We start from the raw sequence: 15,058 nt of genomic DNA on the forward strand, positions 1-15,058 counted from the left end.
GTCATGTGCTGCAGCTTACATAGTGATAGTCACAATTCCCTAAGGCATTGCTTCTAGTATGGACCCTAGACATGTCACATGTATATAAGGATATATACTTATATAGCTCGGTTCATGTTAGTCTATATCTATGGCTCCCCGTTTCGGGGGACCTATTATCATTACAGTGATGAACTTGGTAGCAAACTTGTAAGACGCCCATTCCTTGTATGTATATTTCCTAATAATTGGGAAACAAAAACCTGTTTTCTGTTTAACCCTACTGGGGTTATCACTGCTGCTATCTCCCTTCTTTGCTTGGGATAACTAACGAGTTCTATGTCTAAGTACAGGTACCCTTCTCAGTATCGATTCCGGTACTCCATATTATTGTCGCATATCTCAATAGAATGAGTCTAAAGGGCCCTTAGGTACAATTCATATCTTGAAGGCCTAGGGCCACCTACCGATTTAGGCAGGGACAGACCTGGGTTATATTAGATTGGTGGGCATAATACACATTGTAAATATTTATGTAAGGATACTTAAACTAGCAGACCGTTTTTGGGGTATAAGTATAATCTACAGATACACGTCTCTAATGGAACAGGCTAAGGTATAGAGTCCTGTTTTACGACCTTCTTGTCTCCACTAACATTCTGCTAGTTTCCACAGTATTTTCTACTGCACATCTCCAGACTGAAGTACGTGCTGTAGGGCATTGGTCTTAGCCCACTGAAGCTACTCTCTATTCCTAATGTGGCGGGTTGCTTTGTGATAGAACAGGTCAGTGACATTCTACATTTCGGCCAGAGGGCTTCTGGTCGCTCACAGGTGAGAGCTTACCCACTAATGCCTCGGTAGAGGCTCCTATTTCATGTAAACTGACATACATAGAGTTCTTCTCCCTTACCGCCTCCTAGCAGCCATCCGCTCTTTTAATCAGTTGGCTCTACACTTTAGAATTTTCCTGGAGTGTGGGTGCATAGTTACAACATTGAGAACCAATTCTACTAGAATCTGTTGGCGTTATGGACCAAAGCACATCTCTGGGCTACTGCACATCTTTACATAGAAGTGTGACAGTCACTATGTTCCACTCAGGGGGCCTGGTGGGTTTCCAGTAGCTGTTGATATTTTTATCATACTGACAGGTACCTGACTGGTATCTTCCTGGTTGTTTTCATGCTATGTTCAGGCCAGCAGTTACTACTACCTATGCACTTCCATCATGTTGGAAGTTGTCCGTTGTTTTCTCCTTCATCCACTAGGGGACACTGGAGCTTCATGACAGTGGGGTATAGACGATGGGTTGAGTTGAGCCTGGCACTTTAAAAATCTACAAGTGTGACTGGCTACTCCCCCTCTATGCCCCATCAACCCCAGTTTTTAGAATGTGCCCGAGTAGAGCCGGTGCACAGGGGCTGTCTCCAGCCCTTATATTAATTTTAAAAGAATCAAAGTCACAAGAGGACAGGCAGACTGTTAGCTGTGACAGTCTGCCTGCATCGTGGGAGCCGCCAGAGAGGGGACCACACGGCTACTGCAGCCTGTGTCCGGTCACCCTATGGAGGGGAGGCTGCTTTAGGCAGTTAGGAGTCATCAGACTCAGCGGGGCCCGCCACAGCTACCACTGGCTTGTGTCCGGGTCCCCGCTCTCCCCTCACTGCCCAGCGCTCTGGCCGCAGCAGCCCGGTGAGTAGCACACCTCTCCTGACTAGTAGGAGAGGTGAAAATAACTGCTGGGTCTGAAAACAGCGCGCGGCTGTCAGCCCCGCTGTCAGTTGCCACGCTGGTGTTGTGATAGAACACCAGCGCTGGCTGTTAGGTAGGCGCGGTCACAGCAGTCCTGCCTCTGCGTGCCGGTGCTTGTGTAAAAGGCACCGGCACGGTTATCACTGGCGGCGGTCGTGCCGCTGGCCCCCGCTGTCAGTGCGGGGATGTATAAGTGTATGCCGCGCGTATACAAAGCGGCGGCCATTAGGAGGAGGAGCTTATGGGTCCCTCCTCCTCTTCCTCCTTCACTGCCTGGGCTAGTTTGGCGCGCTCTGAACGGGAGTGGCGCCTCAGACTGCAGGCACTGAGCGGAGGGGGAGAGAAGAAGACTGAGAGCATCTACAGGGGGTCTGTAAATACAGAAGGTGGTTTTAACTACTTTCTGGTCCTATTGACTGCTCCTCCCTTATATGCCTGTCTGCCCCTGTTACTGAATTGCATTATTCTTGAAATTCTGCTCCTCCTATACTGCTCTGCCTGCAATTTGAGTAGCATTATTATTGAAATTCTGCTCCTCCCTTATTGCTCTGTCTGCTCCCATACTTGAGTAGCATTATTATTGTAATTCTGCTTCTCCCTATACTTCTTCTGCATTCCTGAATTGTATGTGGTGCTTGTCTGTGAGTACATGATGACATCCAGGACAGAAAAAACTGCATCACAAAAGCTGTTTGCCTGCACTAAGTGCAGGAAGAAGTTTACCCATGCTCGCTCCGAAGGGTCTTCCCTGTGCGAGACGTGTGAAGCAGACAGTGCTAACACGCAGTCTGTCACTCCCTCCTTCATAAATAGTTTGGCCGGGGTCATGGCGGACCTTTCTTCTGAATTAGCCGCTTCCCGTAGGGAACGGGAGTCTGCCAGAGATCTACCTGGCACATCTCACCCTTCTTTTCTAGCAGAACCAGCGTGGGCTCAGAATTTAGTCCGCTCGGTGAATAGCCTTGCTCAAGCGATGGGTTCTGCGTCTAAAGCTCCTGAAGCTACGGTAAGTCGCTCATCTAAAAAAAGGGCTCTTCCGGCGGTTCTCCAGTCGGATGAGGATTCGGCAGCGGATCACTCGTCTCAGGAGGAAGGGGAGATGCTGGACGAATCAGACGTAGAGACTTACAAGAACCTGAGGCATTGCAGGGTATTGACGCACTCATTCTAGCGGTAAGGGAAGTTCTTAAGATTTCTGGCCAGGAAGCTCCAGAATCGTTAGAAGACTCCTTATTTGCCAGGTCACAGAAGATGGCCGTCACATTCCCTGTTTCTCTCCAGTTGGATGAACAGATGACGGCAGCCTGGCAGAATCCGGACCGTAAATTCCAGATTCCTAAGCGTTTTTTCTCTCTTTACCCATTTCCTGCGGAAAATAGGAAGAGGTGGGAGACCCCGCCACCTGTGGATTCTTCGGTTTCTCGGTTGTCAAAGAAGACCATGTTACCTGTTCCAGGAGCTACTACATTGAAGGAAACCTCAGAGCGGAGATTAGAAACCACTTTGAAATCCATTTATACGGCCGCAGGTGCACTTCTCCGGCCGGCCTTGGTAGGATCTTGGGTCAACAAGGCTGTGGAAAAGAGGGCGGAACAATTGACTGAGGGTCTTAGATCCAGCACTCCGCGGGCAGATCTGATTACCTTGGCAGAACATATTCAGGAGTCTGCTGTATACTTAGGAGACGCCTCCAGAGATATCGGCCAGGTAGGCGCTAGGATTTCTGCTTCGGCGGTCTCTGCTCGCCGGACACTTTGGCTTCGTGCCTGGCAAGCGGATGCGGAGTCAAAAAGAGCAGTGGAAGCTCTTCCTTTCACAGGCGATATTTTATTTGGCCCAGAGCTGGACAAATGGATCTCGCTGGCCACTGGAGGCAAGAGTACTTTTCTACCTTCATCAGCACCTCCTCCACGTCGCTCGTTTAGGGGACCTTCCTTTCGTTCCTTTCGAGCATCGGCAAGAGTTCGTCTTCAGCGGGGCGAGGAGGCCGTTCTAGAGGACGTCAAGCAAATATTGGCCGCCGTCCAAATCCCAAGCCAGCAGACAAGCCTGTGGCATGACGGGCTCCCATCCCATCTCAGAAATCCGAAGGTGGGGGCTCGCCTCCAGCGTTTCTCGGAGGTTTGGAGACGGACTTCTCCAGACACTTGGGTTCGAAATCTGGTATCTCAAGGGTACAAGATCGAGTTCGCTTTCACTCCTCCTCGGCGTTATTTTACAACAGGTTTGCCCGTCGATCCCTTGAAGCAACTAATTTTGCGTCAAGCGATCGAGAAACTTTTGCTGGCCGAGGTCCTTGTGGCGGTTCCCACTGCACAAAGACAACAAGGGTTTTACTCAAACCTTTTTGTGGTTCCGAAACCAGATGGGTCAGTCAGACCCATTCTGAATCTGAAATCCTTGAACCAGTATCTTTCATTTCACAGGTTCAAGATGGAATCTCTCCATTCTGTCATTGCGGGACTAGAGGCAGAAGAGTTTCTGGTGTCGATAGATATCAAGGACGCCTATCTGCATGTCCCAATTTGGGTTCCTCACCAGGCTTTCCTCAGATTTGCCATCAGGGAAGCTCATTTCCAGTTTCAGGCCCTGCCATTCGGTCTCTCGTCAGCTCCCAGGGTATTCACCAAAGTGATGGCCGTCATGGTGTCTCACTTGCGCTCTCGGGGGGTGACGATAGTCCCGTACCTAGACGATTTACTCATCAAGGCTGCGACGGCAGAAGTCCTTTTACACCAAGTGTCCCTTACACATCAGATTCTCATTCAACATGGATGGATTGTGAACTTCCAGAAGTCTCAGTTTATGCCGTCCCAGAGACTTCAGTTCCTAGGAATGATTCTAGACACTGTTCTGCTTCGTATATTCTTGGCAAGGGACAAGGCCATAGCCATACAGGAGCTGGTTCGTCTAGTGCTCAGACCCAGGAAAGTATCTGTGCATCTTTGCATCCGTCTCCTGGGGAAAATGGTGGCTTCCTTCGAGGCCATCCAATTCGGCAGATTTCACTCCAGAATATTTCAACTGGATCTTCTGTCTCAGTGGTCCGGGTCCCACCTACTGATGCATCGGCTGGTGCGTCTGTCTCCCCAGACCCGCATATCCTTGCTCTGGTGGCTTCGGACGGAGCATCTGTTAGCGGGTCGGCGCTTCGGAATTTGGAATTGGACCTTGGTCACCACGGACGCCAGCCTCCGCGGATGGGGAGCGGTGGTTCTGGACAATCACTTCCAGGGGCTTTGGTCGCAGCAGGAGTCCCTCTTACCAATGTTCTCGAACTGCGGGCAGTCTACAGAGCTTTGATACAGGCTGCTCCTCTGTTACAAGGACTTCCGGTTCGGATACAATCCGACAATGCCACTGCAGTGGCATACATAAATCGCCAAGGGGGAACCCGCAGTCGGATGGCAATGAGAGAAGCCATTCGCATCCTTCTGTGGGCAGAAAGACACGTAGAGGTCATTTCCGCAGTGTTTATTCCGGGGGTCGACAACTGGGAAGCGGACTACCTCAGTCGTCAGGATCTTCATCCTGGGGAGTGGTCCCTTCATCCCGAGGTCTTTCATCAACTGGTTTGCAGATGGGGGAAGCCACAGATAGTCCTGATGGCATCTCGGATAAATCATCAACTACCCCTTTACTGCTCCAGGACCATGGATCCGGCAGCGGTGGGAGCGGATGCTTTACTAATCCCTTGGCCGTACAGCCTTGTGTACCTGTTCCCACCGTTTCCGCTCCTCCCTCGGATTCTCAAGCAGATCAAACGAGAGTCGTCCACCGTCATCCTAGTGGCTCCAGATTGGCCTCGTCGGGTTTGGTACTCCGATCTTTTATTCCTTCTGGCAGACGAACCTTGGCCTCTTCCGCTACGATCGGACCTTCTACAACAGGGTCCATGTGTGTACCCGGATTTACGGCGGCTTCGTTTAACGGCGTGGCTATTGAGACCGCCATCCTAAGAAGCCATGGAGTTCCTAGGTCGGTCATTCCTACCATGCTTAGGGCTAGAAAACCGGTAACATCAGCGCATTATCATCGCATTTGGAGGGCTTATATCTCCTGGTGTGAAGGTCGTGGATCCTCCACTTCCTCTTTTCATTTACCACGTCTTCTTCTTTTTCTTCAAAAAGGCCTCGATGCGGGGTTACGCTTGGGATCGCTTAAAGTGCAGATTTCTGCTCTTTCTATTTTTTTCCAGCGTCGCCTAGCTCTGATTCCGGAGGTTCAGACCTTTTTTCAAGGGGTACTTAGAATTCAGCCTCCCTTTGTGCCACCCACGGCTCCTTGGGACCTGAATCTTGTTTTATCTTTTCTTCAGTCATCCACCTTTGAGCCTTTTGCAGGACGTGGAATTGAAGTATTTGACTTGGAAGATGATCCTTTTATTGGCCCTGGCTTCGGCCAGACGTGTGTCTGAACTTGGAGCCTTGTCCTGCCGTTCCCCTTACTTGATTTTTCACGAAGATCGGGCGGAACTTCGTACCCGGCCTTCCTTTTTGCCCAAGGTGGTCTCGGGTTTTCATCTGAATCAGCCGATTGTAGTGCCAGCGTTGTCGGACTCTTCTGGGGATTCTCACTCCTTGGATGTGGTTCGGGCACTTCGCATTTATGTGTCCCGTACTGAGGGGCTACGTAAATCAGAGGCTCTATTCGTCCTTTATGATGCTAATCGGCGTGGCTGGCCTGCGTCTAAACAAACTTTGGCCAGGTGGATTCGTCTGACTATTCGTCAGGCATATGTTGCTTCTGCTCGACCACCGCCGGTATCCATTTCTGCGCATTCTACGCGCTCTGTGGGTACTTCTTGGGCGGCACGTAGAGGTGTCTCGGCTTCACAGCTTTGTAGGGCAGCGACGTGGTCTTCGGTTCATACTTTTGTACGTTTCTACAGATTTGACACTTTTGCGGCTTCTGCTTCAAATTTTGGTCGTAGTGTCTTGCAGGGCGTTCAGCACTCTCCCCCCCAGGAGGGTAGCTTTGGGACGTCCCCACTGTCATGAAGCTCCAGTGTCCCCTAGTGGATGAAGGAGAAAACAGGATTTTGGTACTTACCGTTAAATCCATTTCTCCGATTCCACAGGGGACACTGGACGCCCACCCAGTGCTTCTTGCCTGTTCTCAGTTGCTTGTTCTGCTTCAGTTCTGTTGCAGTTTGGTCTGTTTTTATTGTGTGACTGTTTATCACTGCAGCCTGCTGTGTTCTTGTAGTGTGTCAGTATGTTGGATGTTTCTTTTCCTGTTCTCCTTCTCTGTTCTTCAGTCTGTTCTCCGTCTCCTCTCGGGCTCAGTTCTTTAAAACTGGGGTTGATGGGGCATAGAGGGGGAGGAGCCAGTCACACTTGTAGATTTTTAAAGTGCCAGGCTCAACTCAACCCACCGTCTATACCCCACTGTCATGAAGCTCCAGTGTCCCCTGTGGAATCGGAGAAATGGATTTAACGGTAAGTACCAAAATCCTGTTTTCTCTTTAGCGTCAGGGTTTCAGTTGCTGGTTTATTCCTGTTCTCAGAATGGGTTGTACTGCGGTCTGACCCTCTGAAAGGTATTGTAATCTCAATCTTCTCGAAGCCGCCTCGGCCTCATGCCCAGGGTGATCTCCACTCGTTGGAGATTTCTATGGTCTCATCCTTCCGCTGGTTAACAACTTTGTAATAGTTGGACTTTCAGAAGGGTTCAGGGCGACTGTGCGGCCTTGACTTTTACCTTATACTCTTTGTGAGGAGTCTGTGGACTCTCTGTTTTTGTAGATTGGTATCGTTATACTTCTATCTATATGAGTTATGTCCAGCAGTGCTGGTATTCTGCTATCTGCAAAATGTGGCAGCTTCCTGTTTCCGAATCTGGTACGGTTTCCTCGAGGTTTCTTCTCGGGTTACTGCCCTTCTCCTATGGATTCGGGTAGGAGTTCTCTGCTCCCAACAGTCTGGCTTGGTCTGTTTTCAGCTGAGTTTACAGTGTTCTGATGCTTCTCATCTGAGGGTGTTTCTCGCTAGCCGCTTATTCCATTCAATTACTGTACGTTGTGGTATTCTGTGTCTGTTCCGCACGGAGTTCTGGTTGTCTCCTGGCTCACGATACTTGATTCTCAGCTCTTGCCTTCCGTTGAACCTCCGGTTCTATGCGGTCCCTGTTCGGTTGGCCGAAGGGTCGGCATGTTCTCCGCGCTTCCCACCCGGGAGGTTGGCTTTCGGACGTCCCCACTGTCTTGAACTCCAGTGTCCCCTAGTGGATGAAGGAGAAAACAGGATTTTGGTACTTACCGATAAATCCCTTTCTCCGATTCCACAGGGGACACTGGACGCCCGCCCGGCGCGGCGTACCTGCCTGTTGTGGGTCTTTATAAAGTTGTGTGACTGCATGTGTTCCCTGCAGTGGTTTCCTCTGTTCTCCTTCAGTCGGTATTGTTCCGTTCTGTGGTCTTCTCCTTCTCCTCGTTTTCCTGTTGTCCTCCGTCTCCTCTCGGGCTCAGTTCTTAAACTGGGGCTGATGGGGCATAGAGGGGGAGGAGCCAGTCACACTTCTAAATTATTTAAAGTGCCAGGCTCTGCTCTAGCACCGTCTATACCCCACTGTCTTGAACTCCAGTGTCCCCTGTGGAATCGGAGAAAGGGATTTATCGGTAAGTACCAAAATCCTGTTTTTTATTCTCTAATTCCTTTTTCCCTGAATCCACAATGCGGCCCACCCTTCTTTTTGTTCCTGTGCTACTATGTAAAGTATATTAATGGTTGCATTTTTCTTCTTCCTCCATAGGGGACACAGGCTCTACGCTGGGTATAGGATGGTGAGTAGGAGTCTGGGCACCACATAGTTAACACTTGTTAACTTGTTATCCATCAGTCCAGACTTCCTCCTCCCTATACCCCAGCCACAGGCAAGCCTAAGGCAGGAGCGAGAAGGCACACACTCGGGTCCAAACACACAGAAGATGTGGACAGGAGAACCGGAAACAGAGCAAAGCCTCACATCCCCTGGACCCGCTCCCTCTCCTGGTATCCCTTCAGATGCGGGTCCATTTCTCCAATGTGATGCCGTCTCCTTTGCTGCCTTCTGCTTAAGCCCTTCTGCTCCACGAGAGGTTTCTGTCCTCCCTGAACTCGCCTTAGGACACCTGCGTTACGGTTTGACAGGTGTGCCGCCTCCTTGGATGCAGTCCTTTACGCAGTCAGTGCAGGGTTTAGTGCAAGTGTCAGAATCTTTCAAATAGAAGTTAGACAGAGACTGCATTTCTAAGTTTAAGCCCCAGGGGCGTATCTATAAAGGGTGCAGGGTTTACAGTGCACACGGGCCCCTGGGTCCAGGGGGGAACCCACACCGCACACTTTGCACCAATGTTTTCTAATACCTCTCTGAAGTCGGCTGTAGCAGCCCTACACCAAACGCCTCCAGGCTTAGGAAGTCCGGGCGAATGGGCTCTACATCCAGACGTCTTTCAACTCCCTGGTACTTTCCTGGGGTTTGCCAGACATCGACATGATGGCGTCTCTGCACAATCGGCAGCTTCTGAGCTACTTCTCATCCAGGAGCCTTTCTGGTGGATGCCTTGGCAGGTTCGGTGGACCTTCCCTCTCTTGTACATCTTCCTTCCAATCTCTCTGATTCCGCAGGTCCTCCTCAAGTTGAAGTTGCAGGGCGGCACAGTGATGCTAGTGGCTCCTGATTGGCCGAGAAGGGCTTGGTACGCGGATCTCCAGGGCCTCTCCATCAACGCTCCTCTGCATCTTCCACTATGGCCAGATCTTCTGTCTTAGGGCCCGTGCTTCCATCTGGATCTGGCCTATCTCGCTTTGACGAAGTGGCTCTATCCTGAGAGCTAAGGGGTTCTCCAGGTCTGTCATTAACACTGTGCTCAATGCCCAAAAGCACTCTTCGGCTCCAATTTACCATCAGTTTTGGAGGACTTAGGTGTTCAGCTGGGAATTTTAACCCCAGGTCATTCCGTTTCTCTCGAGTCTTATCTTTTCTGCAGACGGGGCTGGATTTGGGCCTCTGCCTTGCTTCACTGAAGGAGCCGGTTTCAGCCCTTTCTGTACTCTTCCAGAGACAGATTGTGCTATTACCTGATGTACAGACTTTCCTACAGGGTGTCCTCCATGTACTGCCGGTGGCTCCTTGGAATTTGTCTTTGGTTCTTAAGGCTCTTCAGCCTTCACCTTTTGAGCCTTTAGGCACAGTGAACATTCGTTTCCTGGAAAACTGTCTTCCTTCTTGCCATAGCTTCTGCTCGGTGGGTATCAGATTTAAGCGCATTGTCCTGTTGCTCTCTGTTTCTGATGTTTCACCAGGACAGGGCTGTCCTTCGAACATGTTTAGGCTACCTTGCTAAAGTTGTTTCCCGGTTCCACAACAGTGAAGAGATTGTGCTCCCTTCTTTCCTGGTTCCGGATCCTACACCAGAGGAGAATCCTCCTTGGATGTCGTGCGGGCCCTCTGGATTTATGTGGACAGGACCAAAGGACCTTTGTAGGATGGATGCTCTCTTTGTCTTGTATGACCTTCACAAATGGGGCTGGCCTGCTACTAAACAGTCTTTGGCCAGATGGATCCGTTTGACTGTTTGCCACGCTTATGCCAAGGCGGACCTTCCGGCCCTGTCTGTGGTGACAGCTCATTCTACCCGGTTGGTGGGATCTATGTGAGCAGTGTGACGTGGTGCGTCGGTAGAGCAGCTGTGTAAAGCAGCCACGTGGTCTACTTTTCTAAAGTTCTATTCCTTTGACGCCTTTGCCTCCCTTGATGTGGCTTTTGGGTGAAGAATTCTCAGCGCAGCCCAGGAGCGTCCCCTCCATTAGGGGATTCGCTTTGGGACGTCCCATAGAGCCTGTCTCCCCTATAGAGGAAGAAGAAAAGGAGTTTTATGTGCCTACCTGTTTAATCCTTTTCTTCGATTCCATAAGTAACATAGGGCGCTCACCGTGACGCACCTGGCTTGCAGGGCTTTGCTCTGCTTCCAGTTCCCTTGTCCACATATGCTGTGTCTTTGGACCTGAGTGTGTTCCGGCCTTTCTTCTCGCTTTAGGATTGCTAACTTAACTGACGTGCCTGTGGCTGGGGCTTGGATATAGGGGAGAGGGAGCCTGGGCTGATGGGTAACAAGTGTGGTGCCCAGACTCCTACTTGCCAACCTATAACTAGCGTAGAGCCTGTGTCCCCTATGGAATCGAAGAAAAGGGTTTAACAGGTAAGAGTTGTTTCTGATTTTCTTTTTCTTTTATGTTACTATGCTGGGAGCTTGTTTAGAATAAAAATAAAAGTGTTTCCAGTAGGATACAATTTGTTTAATCTACATGTATTTGTCACCTCTACAGTGTTCTAACTAATTTTGGAAAATAAACTAGAGAACTGTATATATCAAATATATCCACAACATAATAGAATTATATTCTGCTGAGAATTGTCACCTTGACTTTTAATTTGCCCTGCTAAAGGGAGGAGACAGAACCTCTTTGCTCTTCCCCAGAGCCCGTGTGCTTCTCAGTTTTTTTTTCCCTTAACTGGTTAAGTTTCACATTTCTGATTGAAATGTTCACCGCTCCCAGTAGCAAAGCAGCCTTTCCTTTTTTTGTTTGTTGGGGTTCATGTAACTTTCCCAACAAACATTTATTCATTATGAATTCTCTTGTGTATACCATGTTATACCCTGTAGTATGGGAGTATTTCCAAAACGTACGGCCGTGTTCAATTAGTTTCGCACCCGCGATACTTTTTAGCATGCCGCACTTTTCACCGACTTCGCGTGTTTTAGCCGTGGAAACTTATCGTGCATGCCCCTGCTATTCGCCGTATTCAATCCAAAGAACGCGAAAACGCTTCCCGGCGAACTCACAGGTGAAAAGTGTTGGCAGAATTTGGGAAATCAGCCTGACACCCCCCAAAAGATGCACTAACAATGGGGATCAGTGGTGTAGAATGGCATTAAGCAGTTTTTTTGGGGGGGTGAAAATAAGTAGTCCTGTCAAATTTGGGGTACTTGAAAATGGGTGCTAGTATAGTTCAAAATCGCTAAAGTCAAGTTTTAAGTGCCGCAAAAAACGCACCTTAAGCAAACATCTGCAATAAAAAAAACACCTCCCCCATACTTTCAGAACCCTCAAATGTCTATTTCGCTAGTTTTTGCGTTTGTTCCCCCACTTTGTACTCTCTCGCCACCCATTTTCAAAATGCTTTTTTGGGGGGGTGTTTTTGTTTTGGGCGTTTTTTGAAGCAGTTATCCTTTGGGGGGCTATCCAAAGGGTGCAGAGTGGTTTCCGCACATTTGCACCCCAAAACCGCAATTCTGCACTTTTTTCCACTGGGTATTCATTGGTGAAACTTTTTCGCCTATTACATTGCATTGACTTTCCGCGCACGGCGAAAAGTTTCCGCCTGGCGAAATGACGTCATCCGCGATATTTTTTCGCAGATGATTGTTTTTCGCTGCTAATTGAATACGGGGCCTTAATTGAGGATGAATTGGCTAATGTGATTTGATGTGTTGAAAGTGTCTTTTATGTAGTCCCTTGGGATACCGACCTTCTTTCTAACGTGACCCTTCTATATTAGACTAATGTAGCTCTGGTAGCACCTCTCCTGCGGCTAGAGAACAATCACTGCCACGTGGAGGAGAGTGAGCATGTTCTGAAAAAGGCGCACAGGTACAGCGAGCTCATCATCCTCTATGAGAAGAAAGGGCTCCATGAAAAAGGTAAGAAGTTCAATAATGCTGACCCATCCTAATGATCATAGTCCGCCTTATATCGGACTGTTAAAGTGACTCGTTCAGTCATACCTTCTAATCATGTCGTTGTGGTCTCTTTCTTTGTTTTAATATAAATGATGTGTATTATGAATTAAGATGTTTTGGATTCTCCTACAGCCCTGATGGTCCTGGTTGATCAGTCAAAGAAAGCCAATTCCCCATTGAAAGGCCATGAAAGGACCGTCCAATACCTGCAGCGTTTAGGTGAGTTAAAAAATTCTTACTTTATCGAATGTCATTGCCAGTACAACTTCTCTTTTATATTTGATAGAACTTTTACCTTATCCGATTATGTTACGTATGTTTTTGTTCAGTTGCTAACAGATGTAGGCTGGCAGAGATGGATATATGCCTATCCAAGCTTTAATACTGATGCAATATACAAAGATGACAGTCTCCAGCACTAAATAAATAAAATATAGTGATAGATGGGCACTCCAAGATCCAAACAGTTTTTTCAAACTTTGGGTGCCAGATATGTGTGTAAAGATATTGTCACTCCAAGTATAAATGCATAAACTGTTTAGTTTATTATGTAAGTAGAAACCAAGATCCCTTTTAAATTATAAGCGTGCCAAACAATGGCTCCGTATGACATCACAATTATTTACTTAATAACCGTTTCTTATATAGCGCAACATATTCCTTGTGCTTTACAATAGTGAACATTAATAGACCAAAACTGGTTAATACCAGACATGCATAGATGTAGGAAGGCCCTGCTTACAATCTATAGACATACTGATGCCAATATGCAAAATATGTCAACCAAGAAAACAAAACTCAAATATAAAGTAACAAGATATACACCAACATCGCAAAGCAAAACAGCTGAGATCTGACAGTTTCTCCACTGTGTATGCAAATCATAATAACCTTTTTCCTCTTGATAAAAAGCAGGATAAAAGGTCTATATTAGTTTTATAGTTGGGACTCTGAAGCTCCATAATGAGAAATTAGACTCCATGCTATATATTTACTAAGTCTGTCGCTTGTTGGCAGTCCTGGCAGTGGGATTTAAAAGGGCCATAACATTAAGTACGAAATGCTCCTTATTTCACATTTTAATATTATTGCCATTTTAAATATCACGGCCAGAACAGTCTACAAGCGGCAGATTTGAAAATCCGCCACTTAGCAGATATTCCCCCATGATACTAAAAATCATATGAAAGGTGGTCAAACTGATTGCTGTAAATGCAAAGGTTCAAGTGCTTTCACACTCATTCATCAGCAATTCAATGATGGAGGACGCTACAGATGTGTCCACATACATCTATCCTCGGTGCGCTACAAGTCCCAGTATCAGCGGTATCAGCGGCTGTGACACTGTAACATAGGCTTCGCACGCAGATACAGCCGCAGTTGCACGAAGAACCTAGGCATGCTGCATATCATTTTAATCAGCAGAAGCTGCTTGTGCTAAATATTCGCATCACTGTGCAAATAAGATGCATTTGAAAGTAAAAAGTTGCACAAAAAGATGACCTGCGCTACCAAGTCACGCTGCGGTATGGCGCGACTAGAAGGGCTGTTTAACGCGCAAGGAGGCTAGATGTATGTTTAAACCAGGAAGACAATGCATCAGGCAGAATCTTCCATCTGCCCATAGAAAAGACTGTTAGAGCCTTCAAGATGGCAGGCAAAATCAGAGAATCCCTCAATGGCTATTGTCAGAACGTGTTCCAATACTAGCGCTCTAATACAGTACATAAATATGTATTAAAAAATAGATGGATAAATTATATATAGTCACTTTAATAAAAAAATTAAATTTTCATATAAATGCTATTTCATAAAATATACACAAATTCATATATTGTCACCCTAATGATTGTTCACAGTAAATAAAGCCTGTTTCCATGGATACTTCCGGATTTAGTCAAGAAAATATAAGTTGCAGCAATTTGCCAGTTACATTATAAGAAATAGAACTGTCCAATTGGTGTATAATTACCAGACCTTTTTACCGGTAGAGGAATCATCCTATTAGCATGTGCGTTCCATACGCATAAACATCTTTAAGATGTTCTATATTTTTCAGAGATTGCTTGGGAAGTCACTTATAGACACCGGGGAAGAGGAGAAAAAGCCTCATATACCATCAGGGTTATTTGTCTGTCTCACTCCAACGCAGAATTGAATCTACGCATTGTAGTGACTACTGTGGTGTATTTCCAAACAAAGGAATAATCAGTCATTTCAATTCCCTGGTTTTCGTTAGAGACATAGGGGTAAATTTACTAAGAATCGAGTTTGGTTGTGTTTGCAAACTCATGCGAGTTTAGCCTTTTTTTCAAACTCGCAAATTTACTAAGACCAAATAGGTGTGAGTTTGGTAGTGAGTTTTCTCTTCTCACTGTTAAAACTCATGCGAGTTTGCAAACTCAACTAAACTCACTATCGGCCAAAGTAGGAAGTACTTTACATGGAAAAGATGAAACCCGTAAATTGACTAAGAATCGAGTTTATAATCTTGAGTGAGTTTGTAGCAAACTCACTGTTAAATTTAAGTTTTAAATGCTCACCTCCTGAGCTGCGAGTTTGGCAGAAACATACATAGATCAGTGTGATTTGTGTATGTGT

General features: G+C 47.3%; 1 protein-coding gene across 1 annotated transcript in view; it reads left to right on the forward strand.

Moving 5' to 3' along the window:
• Positions 1 to 15,058, forward strand: part of VPS39 (VPS39 subunit of HOPS complex) — a 109,894-nt gene that overhangs the window by 49,083 nt on the left and 45,753 nt on the right. The window contains exons 14-15 of the mRNA XM_088456590.1: positions 12,277 to 12,418; positions 12,590 to 12,676. Coding sequence (XP_088312716.1) covers positions 12,277 to 12,418; positions 12,590 to 12,676 — 229 coding nt within the window. The remainder of the gene's footprint in view (positions 1 to 12,276; positions 12,419 to 12,589; positions 12,677 to 15,058) is intronic.

This window comes from Taudactylus pleione, unplaced genomic scaffold (genome assembly GCF_031769625.1).
Source record: "Taudactylus pleione unplaced genomic scaffold, aTauple2 ptg000707l, whole genome shotgun sequence".
Classification (NCBI taxonomy): domain Eukaryota; kingdom Metazoa; phylum Chordata; class Amphibia; order Anura; family Myobatrachidae; genus Taudactylus; species Taudactylus pleione.